Below are 17,477 nucleotides of genomic sequence, written 5' to 3'. Positions count from 1 at the left end.
ACGCCGAGCCGCGTCCGACCAGAGCTGCAGCGGCTGCCGCGGGCTCCGGAGCGCCGAGCCCAGGAAGCCCCGGCCCAGGCCCGCGGGTGAGTCCGCCTCGCCCGGGCGGCGGCTCTGGGAAGGGGAAGGGACGGAGGTGGCCCGGGCTCCCCTCGGCCGGCAGCCAAGACCCGGCGCGGGCGGGCCGGGCAGGAGGGTGCGGGCAACGGGCGGGGACCCGGGGGCTGGGGGCCGGCGGGGAGGGGGCGCAGGCTGGCGTTGGCCGCGCTGCGGGCGGGGGATGGGGGGGCGGCTCAGCCCCCTGTCTCCGGGGGTGGGTCGAGGCCGCGGCTCGGGAGGGGGGGCTCGGGTCCCACCCCCCTGCGTGGGTGGGGGTTCCGTGTTGGGCTCACCCTGAGGAGGGGGCGCGGAGAAATGGGCGCGTTCTCTCGATTTCTGGGGAGGGGCCCGGCCCCGACAGCCACCGGGAGGAGGCACTAGGGTCCTCAGAGGAAGGAAGTGGGGGTCCAGCGACCTTGAACCGAGGGGGCAGTGATGTCCTTGCTTCCCCAGGGACAGCGCGCATCCCCCCAGCCTCGTCTCTGACCCGCCGCGGAACAGGGCACCCCCGCGTCACGCAGTCGGACGCCCCCTCGTCGCCCCGTTCCCCCACCCCGCCCCCCGGCTCCGCAGGATCTGAGGACTCGGTGGGAATCCACAGGGCGGTCCCCGCGACCCGCAGACGCTTTGGTGCCAGCCGTGGGGCGCCTGGGCTTGGGGAAGATCCCTTGTGTTCACACATGCACACACACACACAGACACCAGCTCAGGACGTGAGCTCCCTCCCTCCATGGTAGTTAGACCCCGACCTGTGCGTGACCCCTAGTTTTTGTTGGGGTCCTACCACAAGCCTGGGGGTGGAATCAAGGATACCCCACCCTTCACACATGGCACATGGGCATCTGTCCCTGTGCTTCATCCCCCTTCCTCTCCAAAGTCAGAGGCCAGCAGGAGGGCGTCTGGGAGAAGCTGGGTCAGGACGGAGCAGGAGAGGCAGGCAGAGGGGAGATGAAGGAAGGAGGCAGCATCTCCTCCCCAGGCTCCTGGTCCACCCTGCCTGCCACAGGGTGGTGGTCCCTCCTTCCCAAGGATGTCTGGAGGAAGAGGCTGGGCCAGGGCAAGGGGGTGGGCGGCCCTGAGCTTCCTAGCTAATGAGAGGGGAATCAGCCAAAGGGGCCCCTGGACAGGGAGAGGGCAGCGGCTGAGTGGGGCAGGTGGTAGTCATGCCCAGCTGGCCCCAAGATGGCCCCCATTCCTCTGTCTGGGACCTGCGTCTCGCTCTGAGACCCCCTGGCAGCTGGAGGGTCTGGGGAAGCAGAGGGGTACCTTAATGGCCTTGGAAAGGATTCCAGGGTCACGATTAATCCTCAAGTGGCAGAGAGCCTTCCTTACCCACAACAATGTTTCAGGGAGGGGAACTGGAGTCTCCATTGCACAGATGAGGAAACTGAGGCTCAGAGAGGCTGACTGAACTGTCCAAGGTCACAGAGTCACCTTTGGCTGGCCTAGAATCAGTTCTCTGACTCCTGGTCCAGACGGATCTCCACAGTGGTGGGGTGGAGACAGTGTCAGTAACAAGGTAGAGCGGTTCACAGGTGACCTGGTCTCCTGTGCGGCCGGGGGTGCGGGGGGGAGGGGGGAGGGTGCCTCTGGGATGGAGGTGGGAAGCTGGGTCGGGTTGAGGAGGACTTCACCTTTCTTCAGGGTCCAGAACTCAGACCTTCTCCCTTCCCAGAGCCCCGTGCTTGCTTTGCTGCCTCTGCCCACGGCCATGATGGTGTGTGTTCCCTCCCTGGGACCTTCCCAGCTCCCAGCCTTCCTTGGGCAAAGCCCTCTGCTCTCCTCTCTGCCCCGGCTGCCTGCCTGGCAGGGGTCTCCAGACACCCCTCTCTATCCACCCTCCACCCCTGTGAGACAAGAAAGATTGTTCCTTCGGCCGCTTGAAATGCAGGTGGTCTCCTTTTTGGCTCGGGCGTCTCTGCTGCTCTGGCCTCAGGCCCCCAGCTGGGTCAGCACAAGCCTGGGGTAAGGGAACCCTGAGACCCGGCTCCACCTCCCTCTCACCAGGCCCCACCCCTGCCGGCTGTCCTGTTCCAGAGCCGAGAGGCCCTTTGAGGACTCCTGGGGCAGGTCTGCCTTCCACGCCACCTGTCTGTCTGCGGAGGCCTTTGTCCTGGCCGTCAGACACCGCTGAGCAGCCACACGGCTGCACAAACAACCAAGACCCGTGCACAGCCAGACACAGATGCAAACACGCTCCGATTCACAGATACCCCGGGACCCAGACACAGGAACGCACCGCACACTCAGGCCAAGACACCCGCCTCTAACTCTGACCAGTACCGCAAGCGGAGAGACCTGCCATCCAGACGCTGGGTGCACACAGAGGGGGAGGGTGTTGTCAGGAAGAAGAGGCTCCTCCAAAGCCCTCATGGGGCTGATAACGGCCTCCATTACCTCCTCCAGGGCACGCACATGACGCACACCCAGGAAAGAGCACAAGGAAGCCCCACACCCTTAGAAGTGAACCTGGCAGATAGGCCCATGCACCCACCCACACCCAGGCTGCCCTGGGTGCACACACGCATGCATTACATCAGCTTCCTGTGCGGGGGACACGAACTCAGCACCACCCCGGCAGGGGGTGGCAGAGGCCCCTCTGGCCACCCCCAGCAAAGCCTCACCCTCACCTTCTTCCCTCTTTTTTGGTTCACATGAACCCAGGTTGGCTGACCCTGAGAATCCTGGGAAACTACCTGTGGTTCCCCCTCAGTGGACCTTCCTCTCCTGCCCACCTTCCCCCCAGACATATACCTGCCAGGTGGCCAGAGAAGCCTCTCCCTGGGCCACCCCTTTGCTGCCCCTGGAGGTGCTGTTCCTCAGGCCCCTCCCAAAACAGGACACCCCCCAAGCCCAGGCTCCAAGCAGCCCTGGGGTTCCCTTTCCTTTGCCACTTTTCCGGGAGACCTTGCCAAGTCCTGGCTTCTGCTTTGCCCTCCCAGCGAGGCTGGGGGCCAGCTGGTGTGAACGGAGGGGAAACCTCAGAGTTCTCCTCTACCCACCTCCTCACTCGGCAGAACCTCTGCCTGCCTGGGCCCTGGCACCCTGGCTCTGCCTCTGAGAGCCTGGCATCGCTGGGAGGTGGCTGCTGAGAGGCGCTTCTGGGGGCTCAGATATCTCCTGCAGGGCAGACTGGTGCTAGGTGGAGGGCAGTGAGGGGCTCCGGGCTTTGCCGTTCTCGCTTGGATGCTCACCCTGGGCTTGCCAGGGCGCTAGTTCTGAGTCTAGGCCTGGCCCTGCCTCCTGCTGGCTGTGTGGCCCGGGGAAGTCATCTCCCCTCTGGGCCCATCTCCAGCTCTGGGAGGCAGCTCGGCCTGGCTAGGGAGTGTGAGGTGTGAGGTGGCAGCTCTGTGCCAACGAGGAAAGGAGGTTTGGCTCTGCTGGGCAGTGTGGGGCAAGAGGGGGCCCCTGGCTAAGGACTTCCGGCAGATGGAAAACTCTGGGTCCACACTAGGCCAAGCAGCGGTTGCCAGTCCAGGGATTTCCTGGGGCGACCACCCTGGGGTCAACAGAGGGGGACCTGAGGGCAGGGGGGCTGCTGCTGTAGTTTACATCTGTGAGTATTTTTATGCCCCCATATGTGCTCTATTTTTAGGACTGCAGACTTGTACTTGCAGGCAGTGACTCAGAGAGGAAGGAAGAAGAAGCAGAGGGGTGCTGGTGGGGAGACACCCCAAAACGGGGAGGTTCCGCTGGGATAGCAGCCTTCCCCACTGGAAGAAAGGAGTCAAATCTGTGGTGCCCCCACTGTGTGCTGGCACAATGGTAGGACCCTCCTTTGCACACTCAGGAAGCATTTATTGAGTGTGTAGTGTGTCCCAGGGACAGTAATAGACACCGGGGAAACAGACATGAGCTGGGTGTGGCATCCTTCGGTCCCTGCCACAGCCCAGTGTGGTGCTACTGTGGCCATGTCTCAGATGAGGAGGTAAGGCTCAAAGAGGTCAAATGACCTGCCCGCTCCTCTAGTAAATGCCTCTGCCAGCATGGCGCCACCCTCCCTGGGGTCCCCTTTTGGAAGAAAACCTGAGTTAAAAATGACTTTGCCACTAACTAACTGCACAACTTGGAACCCATTACTCCATCTCTCTGAGCCTCTGTTTCTTTATCTGTAAAGTGGGGATCACCCACTCTATGTACCTGATGGGGTTGTTTTGAGGGTTAAGAAGATTAATGTAGGCAAATACCCAGGGCAGTTTCCAGCTTATTGTGGCCATTTGTTGGGGACTCAGAGGAGATGGGGTGGGAGTTGTCAGGAATCCAAGTCCAGTTTCTGCTGTGTGACTTTGGATAAGTCACTCACTCTCTCTGTGCCTCATTTCCTTCTCCATAGAACAGGGATGATAAGCCCTTGTTTGCCTGCCTACCTGGGAGTGTTTTTTGTGCAGATCAGACATGATGGCTGGGAGCTGCTTTGAAAAACATAGAGCTGTACTCAGAGATATGAATGCACAGAAGAAAAAACAAACACCAGAAAAATATGAAGAAAAATCTTAAAAAAGAAACTTCAAATATTTTATTACAGCAAGAAAAAATAAGCCTTTTATTCAATGTTTTAGGGGCAGTGGGAATTGTTTCCATAACCTCACATTTCCAAGGCAGTTGGCATTACTCTTGTCACATGAGATGGGTAGTTTTCCCCCTTGGGGAGTCAGTGCCTGGCACATAGTAGGTGGTCGATAAATGGTCATGGTGGCTATGAGTGGAGTCACTACGAGTGGAAGGAGGAGTGAAGATATTTCTGGTGGCGTGACCACTACAGCATGAAAAGGTGGCAATCAGGACACTGGTTTGGCTTCACTGGAAGGTGTGTGTAGGGGTGAGTTGGAGCCAGTTTATTAAGGACCTTGACTGCCAGGCTGAGGAATTTTCCCTGCAAGCCAATGGGAAAACCACTGGAGAGAGTGGCTGAGTCTTCTGTGGGCAGGCCTTGGGTAGGAATTAGCCTGGCCCAGTTCTCTGCCCTGCTCCTGCTGTGTAAGTGTGGCTCCATTGCCCATTTCCCTGGGTCTCATTTTCCCCCTGTATGCAAAGGAGAGAGCTCCAGCATCTTCCATCCCAGGGACAGGAAAGAGGACCAAGGCACCAACCAGTCAGGAAAGAAGGGGGCTATCATCTGTGCCGGAAATCAGGAGACACATGTCCCCCTCTGACCTCATCCCACTAGCTGTGTGATCTTGGGCAAGTCGCCAGCCCCTTTGAGCCTCCCTTTCCATCTGTGCAATGGGTGGGTGCAGTTTCTGCCTTTGCAATGTGGCTCCAGTGAGGTGGAGCTGGTGACCGTGCTGTATGACCCTCAGGTGTGTCGTATCTCTGGGAGAATCGTGCTGTTTCTTGCAACTACATGTTCCCCAGCCTCCCTTGAGAATCTGGGGCTGCTGCAATTTATAGGGGACAGTGGGTGAAAACAGACTCCTGAGCGGCCAGAGAGGCCGTGACCTTCTCAAGGCCACAGGAGCCACATGCCTGCCACAGCCAGGCTGTTGGGGGAGTGGACAGGTGAGGCGTGTGGGTCCAGCCCTCTGCTCTGCTCCTGAGTTCTCCACGCCAAGTCTGCAAGAGAAAGACACCCCCATCCCAGCTCAGAGGATAGCCCTTTCCAAGACCCCATTCCTCTGAGTTGGAACTTTTGGGGGTGGGTGGAGGGTGACCTTGGGAATTTCTCTCTGCTTGCAAGCTCAGGGCCAGAACTGTTGGGGCAGCCCTAATTCCTCCGTTTCAAAAGTGGGACCCCTCATTGACCTGTGAGGGATTGCCAGGACGAGGCCCAGGCTGATGGCAGGCACGCCTCCCACCCTGGTGCCGCGTCCCGACCTTGAGGGTCCAGAGAGAGGCCATGGGGCTGAAGCTCTGGGTAGGTGGGCTCCAGCCTGGCCCCATTTACCACCTGCCTCCACCTGAGATGTGGGAGCTTTTCCAGGTGCATAGGCGTGCCCTTATGGTCCCTCTCCCAGAGCTTCAAGCCTCCGGAAACAGGACTGCACAGAGCCCCTGGGACAAAGCCCTCACCTGTCCCAGTCACCGGGCAGGGCCCCAGACCGCCCTAGCTGGAGAGGTGTGGCCCTCCGTGGTCCTCTGAGGGGCAGAGAAACCTGGACCTGTCCCCTGCCCTTGCTCCCAGCTGCACCATTGGGGTCTGCCCTGTGTTAGCCAGGGTGGGAGCTGGCTGGCTGGCTTAGCAATGCAGGAGCGTTCCTGGCAGGGGAGAAGCAGAATGGAGGCTGAGTGATGGGGTGCAGGTGGGGGGCATTAATTGGGTACTTACAGTATGCTGGGCCCTGTGCTAAGCACTTTTCATGGATCTGTCTTATTTAATCCTCAGAACAACTGTCATTAGGCCCACTGAGGCTCAGAGAGGGTAAGCAGTCCGCCCAAGGTCACCCAGCTGGTGTGTGGCTGGAGCTGAGATTTGAATTAAGGGCTGTCTGACTCCATTTTTAACCACTTTGGTGTACTGCATGCAGAATGAGATGGGGAGGGGGAGGGGAGGGGCCTAGTTCTGGGCAGGGGTGGGGCTGGGGCTCAAACCCTGGGGCTGCCGCACACCTGCAGGATCTGGCCCTGAACCTCCCAGCTCCCCCTCCCTCCCTTTTCCCTTCCCCATGACCTGTCCGTGGGGCTCAGCACCCCGGGCTGAGTTGGGGGAAGAGGAGAGAATGGGGAGATTTGTTTGCAGAGGTTCCCAGGGACGTGAAATCCCACAGACCCTGGATTCTCCTGGCCCCCTCTGGCTGCATGAACTCCCAGCTCATGAAATCCTCAGCATCAGAGCTGGAGAGGAGCCCATGGAGATCAGCTGGTCCAACCCCCTCATTTTATAGATAATAATTATGATGATTACACCCGATGGCAGCAATTCACAAAGGGCTTTCACATCTGGGTTGCCTCCGACGTGCGCCAGAACCCTCAGGGCTGGCAGGACTCGTTTTGCCGTTGTTATTCTCCTCACTTTGTGGCCGAGGAAACTGAGGTTCACAGAGGTGAAGGGATGGGCCTTGGGGCACAAGCTGGACTCCAAACCCAGCTCTTGCTTCGCCTGAGCCCACTGCACCATCCCATGTCCCCTGAGACTTAGAGCCCACGTGGTGTGACTCCAGGACTGCATCCTGCCTTAGGGACAGTGTGGGGGGTGTCTCGGGGGGGGGGCTGCTTCTGAGAGGTCTGTGTGGGCACGAGGCAGGTGTCAGGTGAAGCTCCGGGACTCCCAGTGATGCCTGCCTTCCTCCCCTGTCATGGGAATACACCACCCGCTCCCTGCCGAGAGTGTAGACTGAGGGGCAGAGCTGTTTCCTAGGGGCCTCTCCACCTGCCATGCCCATGGGGCCCAGGCTGCCCCCCAAATCAGACTGAGAAGGCACCTTGGAGAGCCTTCATTTTACAGAGAAGGAAACTGGGTGCCAGAGGGGAAGGGACCTGCCCACAGTCACACTGAGCCAGTGGCAGAGCTGGGCCTAGGACCTGGGTCTCCTGACTCAGTGTATGGCTGTGCTGGCACAAGTCCAGTAACAGTACTAAGGACGGCCCCCACTTATTGGGCCCCTCTCGTGTGCCAGGGCTGAGCACTTTACACTGAATCCTAAGAACAACCCTATAAGGTAAGTACTGTTATTCTCATTACCATCCCCTTTTACAGATGAAGAAACTGAGGCTTTGAGAGGTTATGAAAATGGCCCAAAGTCATAAACCAGGAAGTGACAGACAGAGGCGAGAATTCAAACACAGGTCCACCTGACTCCGAACCCATGCTGATGTCAACCCCTGTATGTATTATGATAGGAATAAAATTTCTTTTGTCCTTCTTTTTGCTCATAGCCAACCTAGGACATCATACATTCATTCACTGACATTTATGGAGTGCCTTCTGTGCTGAGGAGACCAGGGAGCTGATCTGGAGTCAGAGGCCAGGGGTTGAGGGTCAGAGATTAGACAGTGAGGTAGGGCATCTCCAAACACTCCTAGACTCTCTGGCCCCGCCAAGGATGGCTGCCCTCCCCCCTTCTGTCCCCAGCCTGGCCACAGACTGTGTGTTTGCAACCTCTCTCTCTGCCCTTCCTCTTGCCCACGGTGTCTGTTGTAGCCTGATTTACCCTTGTGAGAAACGTGGGCATGACTCAGCAGGGGCTTCTGGATTTTGTACACCACAAGGAAGACTGTGCGGACAATAGCAGTAGCAGCCGCCACCATGCAAGCTCTTCGTGGGCACAAGGCACCGTGCTAAGTCCTCTCTCTGTGTGCATCACCTTGTTCGATGCTCACCATCACCTTGTGAGCCAAGAGCTGGTATACGTCCATTTTCCAGACGTGGGAACTGAGGCTTAGAGCCCCACAGCTCAGGACTGGGCTGGAGCCCAGCTCTGCCCAGCTCTGAGGCCTGTGCCCTTACCCCTGACTCACACTGCCCTGCTCTGTGTCCAGGCCCTGTGCCCAGGCTGCGTGTTTGTGCATTTAGAAGCCTGGTTCCTGGAAGGCAGGCTTCAGCCAAGCAGCAAATATTTGTTGAGCACCTACTGTGTGCCTTGGGGAAGTGCTTTGTGAGACTAAAGCTTGTGAGGATGGGGAGATGGGGGTGTTTCTGTGAGGAATGTGGGTCCCCATGCAACCACCCCACCCAAGTCTTGAGGCAGAGGAGGCTCTCAGGCTTCCAGGGGTGTCAGGGCAGGGCAGCGTGTGCTGTTTGAAGGGCTTTGTTTTTGCAGGAGTGTCCCTGAGAGTGACTCAGAGCTGAGTTACCTTAGGGGGTCTTCCCTGGCCCTTAGGCAAGCCACTTAGTCTCTCAAAAGGCCTCTGTTTCCTGGTCTGTGAACGGGGATGATAATAGCACGTAGTTTACAGGGTGGTCATGAGCACTGAACCAACGAGAGTGCTTGGTACAGGGCCTCGGGGACTCGTAGCTGCTCTTACTGAGCTGGGGTGCGTGTATGATGGAGGATGAGGTCTTGAGGGGGCGGAAGGAGAGCTGGATCTGCTCTATTTGCAGGCCTCAGTTTCTCCATCCATCACGGCTGACACACAACTCTTGTGTAATCTGCCTCAGGGGGCTGTTGTGGAGATCAGAGAGGTCCCAGGGCACTTAGGTGCGCCTCCATGATCTGCACACCGAGGGGTCGGTTCCCGGGGGAGAGGGGACGGCGGGAACACGGTGGGCGGTGGCACAGGTGCCACCATTGTGGCGCGCAGGTGTGTCATTGTGGGCCGGAGAGGCGCGGCAGTTCGCTCTGGGGATTAGGGAAAAGGCACGTTCGGGAGGCCGCCTTCGCTCAAGGTGGGGGAGTGAGGAGTGCGGGGGGCGGGGGTAACCAGAGCGCGGCCGGGAATGCAGGGCGCTTCCTAGGGGCGCCCTCGGGTCCCAGCCCTCCCCAGAAGAGACGCCCGGGGCGCTGTCCCTGGTCCTGGAGCCCTCCCGGCCCTAGCCCTGCAGTTCCCGTGGTGACCAGTTGAGGGCGCCCGGGACCGCGGCGGACTCCTCAGGCCCATTTCAGAACACATTTTTAAAGAGCGTTCTTTATTCTCATGTAATGGTATTCCCGGATAATAAGCCTACCCACACACACAATTTAAAAAACCAAACGACACACTGCCCTAAGAGAAGTAAAAGCCCTCACTTCCACAGATAAAGTCTGGCATGATCACCCCACAGGACCTAATGAAGTAACCAATGCTTGCCCCTGTTTGTATATTAAAAAAAATTTAGATTTAAGGATAGAAAAATCTTATCGTGGTACCTGACTTCTAGTTCAGAATGGCTCCAGTAGTTACATCTTTTGAAGACTCAGTTTGTATAAAACCACACTAAAAAATACTCATATGTAAACCAGAGTTAAGTTGTAGGATGGGATAAACGGGCCTTTCCCCCACGTGAATATCTGGGGGGATATTTGATGCACAGCAGGTCTCCTTGGGTGGGATTCTCCCCCTGGCACAGCTTTCCTGGCCTCCACCCACTGAGTGACAGCGGTGACCCCCAGTAACTGCGGAGGACCAAAACCACCCACGCGTAATTCCCTAATGCCCTTCAGGGGGCAGAGCCATCCCCATTGAGAACCATTGACAAGGTGGGGGACTTGGCTGGGTGAAGAGGGGTTCACAGCATCCCTGACTGGCTGAGTGGGAGCATGGCACCTTAAGGAACTGTCGGGGCATCCCATCCCCCATCTTACAGATGGACCAGTAGAGGCCAAAAGCAGGAAGAGATTGTGCTAGGAAACACAATGAGTGACCAGCTGAGCCGGGAGCCGCAACCCAGATCTCCTGCCCCCGGTACAGGGCTCAGTCCACCCAGCTGCCCTGGGTGGAGCTCTGGGTGTAACTAGTCTCCCTTCCAGTTCAACTTACCTGCTTCTGAAAATGGGCAGGGAGTGCCATGCCCTTAGCAGGGGGGCAGGAGAGGGAGGCTGGCTGGATTCCAGCCTATAATGTGTGAGAGGGTCTTGGCTTCCCCTCTCCTTGGGGATGTAGCAGTTGCACACCACTGGACCCCTACCTTTATTTCTTCCCAATAGTTGGCTGAGCGCTGTGTGTGTGTGTGATGTGTGTGCGCACGTGTGTCTGTGTGTATATTTTGTGTGAACATAATGTGATCTGTGTGGGCCTGTGATTTCTGTGTATGAATCTGTTGTCATTGGTGTGTATTCACATGTGTGTACAAACCCAGCCACAGTCAGTAGGTGAGCACTCACAGATTTGGGACCTGTGGGTGTGAGTTTGATGTGACCTTTGCATGCTTGTGTGCATGTGGATTTGTAAGTGTGGGGCTGGTGTTCATGTGAGCATGTCTGCATGCATTTGACCTTGATATGATCGCTGTAGGCATTAGATGTCTCTGCGCACAGTACAAGGACAAGTGCACATGTGACCTGGTGAAGTTTCTGCGCAGGTGCGCACACAGGTCCACTACAGACGGTCTTATTCATCCTCTACCCCTAGTTCCTGAAGAGTGTCAGACACACAGTAGGTTTCTGAATAGGCAGAGGTCTCAGGAACTCGTTGGATGGGATGGCAGTCTCAGAGTCAGGATGGCTGGTTCATTAACTTCACTGGGCAGCCACTTGGGGAGAGGGTGTGAGCCAAGCCACACCCACTCCTCCCTCCTTCCCCAGGGCCTGGGGACCCTCCAGGAGGCTCCTTTTCCAGGAGCTCAGGGTTTGCGGCATCTTGGGATTGGGTGGGTATGGCTTGGCTAGAAAGGCCATGAGCTAAGGACAGTGATGCTTCGAACCTATGAAATTCTCATTTTTCCATGATTCAGTCTCTAACCCAGCAAAGTAAAAGTGGGTGTTTTAACAGATGAGCAAGCTGAGGCCCAGAGAGGAAAACTGGTTAACACAAGAGGCTGCCTGGCCAGGCAGGAAGTCCAGGATTGCCCTGCCTCCTGCCCAGGATGCCCCCAGCAGATATCATGGTTGGGAATGACAGGGGGGAGGGAGAACAGGGGAGGTTGCTGGGGACCGTAGCAAGAATTGACCCCACCAGCCCCATCTGGAGCCCAGGCCTGAGATCTTCCCAGGAGCCTGCCCCTCCCTGTGCCCTTACATTTCCGTGCTGAGGGTTGGGAAGTGGGAGCTGGAGGCAGCTGGGTGGAACTCGCAGAGTTCAACCCAGGGTGAACTTGGAAAGGGAGCTCTGCAACCCTCCACCCCTGCACCCTTCCCTCCTCCTTCACACAGTCTGGCACCTGTTTGAACAACTCAGGTGCAAATCTAGGAGGCCCAGAAGGGAGGCTTCCTCCTAGAGGGAGGGCCTGGACCCTGGAGGACAGCCTGGCTCTGGTTTCTAGGGGAGAGGCTGCAGGGAAAGGAAGAAGGGAGCTCTGTCCCATCCCAAAGACGGCAGTGGCTTCACAGTGCCAGTCGGCAAGCACCGGTTCTGTGCTGCCTGGAGAGTATTGAGCTCCCTGTCACTGTGGCCAGTGGAGGCTGGACGTCTGGGGACTGTTAAACACGATACAGCGAGGAAATGTCAGAGCCTGGCCTGGCACCTCCGCCCTTGCTGCCCCACCTCTGTGTGTGTCTGTGTGTCTGTCTTGGAGGTTGTTTCATGTGCCCACACATAGAGCTGCCCCCTTCTTTCCAACAGCTGCATATACTGCATGGTGCACATGGACTTTGATCTATTTATCTGGACGGCTGTTAGTTTGTTTTGGAACTCTTACTAATAAATCTTTGCTAACTCAAAAAAAAAAAATGGTGATTTCATGTAGTTCGGCCTAATACAAATGATGCTGCAGCAAGTGTTTTATTTAACAAACTCATGTGATTCAAATACTATTCTCAATGCTTTGTAAGTATTAAGTTAGTTAATCCTTGGCAAAACCCTTTGAAGTAGGTACTTTTATATTCATCATCAACCCTATTTTGCAGATGAAGAAACTGAGGCACAGAAAGATTAAGTGACTTGCCTAAGGTCACACAGCCGACAAGTGGGAGAGCTGGGATTTGAACCCTGAGAGGGTTCACAAGAATGAGCATATAAGCACTTGCCTTCCTGTCTCTTGTCCTTGGCCATTCATCTTGAGACTCACCTGTGGTGACGTAGAGGGTAAATTCTCAGAAGTGGTTTTGCAGGTTCAGAAGGTGCATTTAAATTCTGCTATTGCTGGCGGGACCGGGAGCTGGCCTGGGAGTGTCCTGTGCATCGCCGGCTGAGGGACTGTGACACCCACCCCCACCCCACCCCCAGCTCTTGCCAATGAGGCAGCTGCAGCTGGTCAGAGCCCAAGAGTCCGGAGCCCACACTGGGCTCTTTGTCTTCGGTGGGAACCCTGCAGCCCCCATGGCCCCTCTCAAGGGCCCACTGTCCCAGCACCAGCAGGGCCTCCCGGGGGCCAGGCCCGGCTGGGGAACTTGGCACATCAGAGGCCTCTTGGCCACCCTGCCAAGTGGATATGCAGAGCCCACTCAGGAATCATTCCCACTGAAAAGAGAGTGGCGAGGCCGAGGGAAACGTCCAGGTGGGTGCATCACCCTGGATGGGGCTGGAGTCCTGGGCCCCAGCCCTGACACTGTGCAAACCCCTTATGACCCAGGCCCAGCTCCTGGCCCTTCCCTCCACCCCAGCTCTCTGGGCGCCCCTGTTGCTGCTGCCACTTAGGAAGGAAAGACTTCCTCCCTCTTTGGGCCAATCTCAGTGCTCCTAGGGTTTGCCCCTCGGGAGCCCTACCAGACTGCCCTGTGAGGAGTGGGCTTCCCACACTGCCCCAGAATCTGCCGCCCTGCCCGGAGCAGAAGGGGCCCAGCCCTGGCTCCAGAGCACCCTGCCAAGAGAGAGCCAGACCCTCCTCTGAGAACCAAACCAAGGGAGTGGTTCTAGGGCCGAGAAAATCATGCTGGCCCTGCCCAGGCTCTGAACTCCGCAAGGGGCTCTTGAGGGCTCCTCCACCCACCAGAATGTGTGGAGAGGAGAAGGGGTCCAGGCTGGGGCAGAGGGAGGGGCTGGCGGGGGGTGGAAATCCACCAAGATAGGAATATTTGCTGTGAGCCAAGGTCTCAGTTTCTTCACGTCTGAAATTAGGAGACTGCTGTGCCCCCCATCCCCGACCTGGGTGAGGCAAACTGTGGAGCCCGGTACCCAGACCAGCCACTTCCCAGGGGAAGATGGAGCTCACTGAGCCCTGGCTCAGGGCCCAGGCAGAACAGCTCCTGAGAGGCTTCTGAAGAATCCCTGCCACCCTATCGTTGTGCCCTTGGGTGTCCCTTCTCCCTCATCCCCCCACTGCATCTGTTCCCTGAAGTCCCTTTAAACAGAAAACCCCATAGAAAACCTCAGGTTTCTATGAGGGCCTCCCTGGGTGCAGGGCGTGGGGGCAGAGTGGGTGTTCTGGGAGGGGTGGGTGAGTCCTGGGGGCAGGGGCAGTGTCCCCTGTCTCCTGACACACCTTTACTTGGGGCAGGAGAGACAGCTTCCTGTGGGGTGGAGCACTGGGCTGTGAGCTCTGGGTGAGTTGGGTGCAGACGAGGGGCTCAGGGTGTTTGTTGAGTGAATGTATGAACAGCTCTAGAACTTCGAGCCCCGTTTCCCTCCGAAGGGAAGGTTGCTGAGGAACCCAGGATGGATGATTTTCAAGAAGAGGGTGGGGCATCTCCATTCTCGCCCTCTTCCTCCTCACCTGGGCAAAGAAGGGCTCCTGGGAGTGGGGGATGAGAGTGGGCAATTCCTTCCTTCACTCTTTCAAGAGCAGAGCTTCTGACCCACAGTGCGGGACTCCCCTAGCTGGCACTTATTTAGCATTGACTGTGTCAGGCCTGGGCAGAGCGCTCCACACACATTAACTCACCACAAGGGCCCTGCGGGATTCGTCCTATTTTACAGATGAGAAAGTCGAGGTACAGTGCAGACCATTTTGACCCTGGATTCCAAATTCTGGACCCGGCTCGCTATGAGCTTCCCCTTCGTGATGACAGGGGGACAAATCCGCCGACAGAACCGGAAAGCTCTAGGGGGGGGATGGAAGAGGGTGTCGCCTCCAGAAGAGGGTCTGCAGCTCGGTACGCCCTGGTCTGGAAGTGGAGGGTTGGCCTCGTCCTAACCTCTCCCCGCCCCCCCGCCGCTACCGCCGAGGCCCCGCCCGGCCCTCCCGCCTCCCCGCCCCGAGGTCCCAGCTCGGAAAGTCCAGCGAATCCCCTGCTCCCGGCCCGAGGGCGGCGCGAACAAGCGGCCCTTTCTGAGCGCGGCTGCCCCCGACAGCTGGACCACAGCCCGCGGGGGCGCGGACAATCCCGGGGCTTGTGGCCGGGGGCGGGGCGGCTCGGGTTGCCAAGGTGACCCGGGCGCGGGGAGGCGGCTCCGGCTCGGCGCGGGCCGGGCGGGTGGCGCGGGCGGCGGCGGCACCATGAGCGGCCGGAAGCGCAGCTTCACCTTCGGGGCCTACGGAGGGTAGGTGCGCCGGGCGGGGGCGCTCGTGCGCGCGCGGGGGTGCGCGGGGAAGGGCGGGGGGTGGACGCGCGCGCCCGCGGGTGTCTGCCTTGGTTTCTGTAGTTGTGAATTTGTGCTTAGGTGTGAGGTGAGCGTTTGATGTCAGTACGTAACTCGTAGGGTTGGGAAGTCTGCGTGTGCGTGTGTGTGTGTGTGTGTGTTCCGATTGGGTGCCCATGTGCACGCGTGGGGACGCGAGTGGCCGCGGGCATTTCTGTGTTTGTGTCTAAGTGTGTGACAGTGTTTATGTGTATGACTGTGTGTGGACCGGCAGGTGGGCCTGTGTGTGTGCACTCCTGGGTGCACGTATAGGTCGTGGGGGGAGGAAAAGGCAGGTCAAGGGGAGGCCCTGCAGGGGCCCTGACTTGGTCCCTGAAGCTGCTGGGCCCCAGCAGTGAGGCTTTGGAGGAAGGGAACCTAGAAGCCATTAGCAGACCTCTGCCCACCTCCTCCCCTGGGCACCTCGCTGCGTGGCTCTCAGGACCCCCCTCCTCCCAGGGCTGCTGGCTGCCTGGACCTGGAGACCTGTGGAGGCGGGGGGAGTCAGAGTGGTGTCTGGTCCATCTCGGGGTCACTGTTCCTCCTGACCCCAAGTGCCCACCCCAGAGGAGTGCAGAGGTGGGCTGGGAGGATCCTTGCCTTAGGCAGAGGTTTGGTAAATTGGAAGGAAGACTGGGTAGACAGACTGGCCAGAACCCCTTCCCTGGCTGGCCAAGTAGTTGCATAACCTTCACCAGGCCCTGCCTCCCTGTGGTCAGAGGGACACACGGGGCCACCTTTTGGGTGCAGAGCACTCGGGGCTCACACATGTAACGCTGCAGAATATGTGCTCTTTGAGCTGAGGGGATTGTGTCCAAGGTACGTCCCCTCTCTGGACACCCAACCTCCAAGGGGACCCCGCAGAGGGGCTGGGTGGGGTGGGAGACGAGTGCTGCCCTCCCTGCCTGGGGCCCTGCTAGCCATCAGGTGATGGGCCTGGGTTGAGCCCTAAGCCTCCCGGTCAGCTGACACCGAGAGGCAGCCGGGCAGTGGGGCTGCATTCTGTTGTGTGACCTTGGGCGAGTCCTGGCCTCTCTGGCCCCACTTTCCCCATCTGCAGAGTCCGCATTAGCTGATCCCTGGGAGACCCCAGCCCTGCCTCCCCAGAAGATGTCTCCTTAGCTGGCGGAGTCCGGTTTGGGGCCCCTTTCCCATTCTCCTCTGGCCTCTGACCAGGAGGCAGGAGTTGTTTGTTGTCCCAACAGCTGCTGAGCCCCTCGGCCCCCAGCTGGGCTGGAGGGTGGAGCCCTCCCCTATCCCAAGGTGCCCTCAGAGGGCAATGGGGGGAGCCTCTGGGAGGGGGCACTGCCTATACACTCTCTCTAATGCCGGACCTGGAGGGAGTGGGGGAGACGAGGCCAGGGGGTGGCCCCTGAGCTCCAGGGGCTTGAGGTCTTCCTCTGGCTCTGCTCTGGGTTGGGGGTGGGTTAGGAGAGGAAGCCCCTCATGGGTCTCCTGCTCCCAGATTCCCAGGCGTTTGTCCCCTGCGTGGATGTGAGTGAGCTCCAGCTCCGGGATCGAGGCAGGCCACTGGGGAAGTAGAGGGGGGTGTTCTTCCCGCCCACCTTTACGAACACCCACACCCTTCAGTGCCATCTGGAAACACTCTCAGTTGGCTCCAGCCGCGCCCCTGCATCCTTGCTCTGATCCCAAACTGCCGTGGCCACTGTCCCACTCCGCCCGTTCCAGGACGTCCCATGCGGAACCCCACCCCTGCTGCCCCCCCAGAGCCTGGTCCTGGGCCCCTGCTCCCCTGTCCCCAATCCTGTCTCTCTTCCTTTCTTCTTCACCCCACAACTTCACATGTCCCTAAACTGACATTAGGGCCCCTGGAGCCTATGGGGGATGGTGACAGTGCATCAGGCACCTTAGAAGCAATACCTCCTCTAGGCCCCTCTGCAAGGGCGGGGGTGAGTTAGGATTGGCCTGATGTGCTGGGCGAGGCCTGGTAAGAAGGGTCTGCCCCCCTCACCTGCTGTCCCTCTTGCTGTGTTTCAGGGTGGACAAGTCCTTCACCCCTCACCGGAGTGCGTGGTGAGTACTGAGGGGCTCTCGGGAGGGGCTGGGCTGCTTGGCTGAACTTTAGAGACACTCCCAAACCATTACTGCCCCCTGTAATGCCAGACCAGACCTCACCAATCCTCCACCCATCCTCTGCAGGCCTTGGAGTGGGCAGACCCTCTTACCAGCTCTGTCCCATCACCACAGTTCTTTCTAGAGCTCTGCCTTGGAGTCAGGCAAATCAGGTTAAATCTCAGCTCTGCCATTGCCTGTGTGACCTTCAACAATTCACTCACCTCTCTGAACTTCAGTGCTCTCACCTGTGAAATGGGGATTAAAATGCCTATTTAACAGAGCAAAAGTTGTACCAAAAAAAAAAAAAGCAAAACAGGGCCTGGCATATTGTAGGCCCTCAGTGAAAGGGTTTCCTT

The 17,477-nt window shown here is 58.4% G+C and overlaps 1 protein-coding gene across 6 annotated transcripts in view; it reads left to right on the top strand.

Annotated features, from left to right (window-relative positions):
* Nucleotides 1–17,477, top strand: part of LOC118880705 (RAP1 GTPase activating protein) — a 66,009-nt gene continuing 48,532 nt past the window's right edge. For 3 of the 6 annotated variants that reach the window (XR_005016369.1, XR_005016367.1, XM_036824545.1), the window contains exons 1-2: nt 14,695–14,967; nt 17,044–17,079. Coding sequence is in view for 2 of the 6 variants with exons in the window: in XM_036824545.1 (XP_036680440.1) it covers nt 14,924–14,967; nt 17,044–17,079 (80 nt within the window). In the remaining 4 variants the exon portion in view is untranslated. Of the gene's footprint in view, nt 87–14,694; nt 14,968–15,841; nt 15,865–17,043; nt 17,080–17,477 lie in introns of those variants that run through there. The other 3 variants (XR_005016378.1, XM_036824556.1, XR_005016376.1) reach the window with 3 other exon arrangements.

Source organism: Balaenoptera musculus, chromosome 1 (genome assembly GCF_009873245.2).
Source record: "Balaenoptera musculus isolate JJ_BM4_2016_0621 chromosome 1, mBalMus1.pri.v3, whole genome shotgun sequence".
NCBI lineage: Eukaryota > Metazoa > Chordata > Mammalia > Artiodactyla > Balaenopteridae > Balaenoptera > Balaenoptera musculus.
Note: the sequence above shows the minus strand (reverse complement) of the source record. Positions and strands in the feature narration are given on the sequence as shown.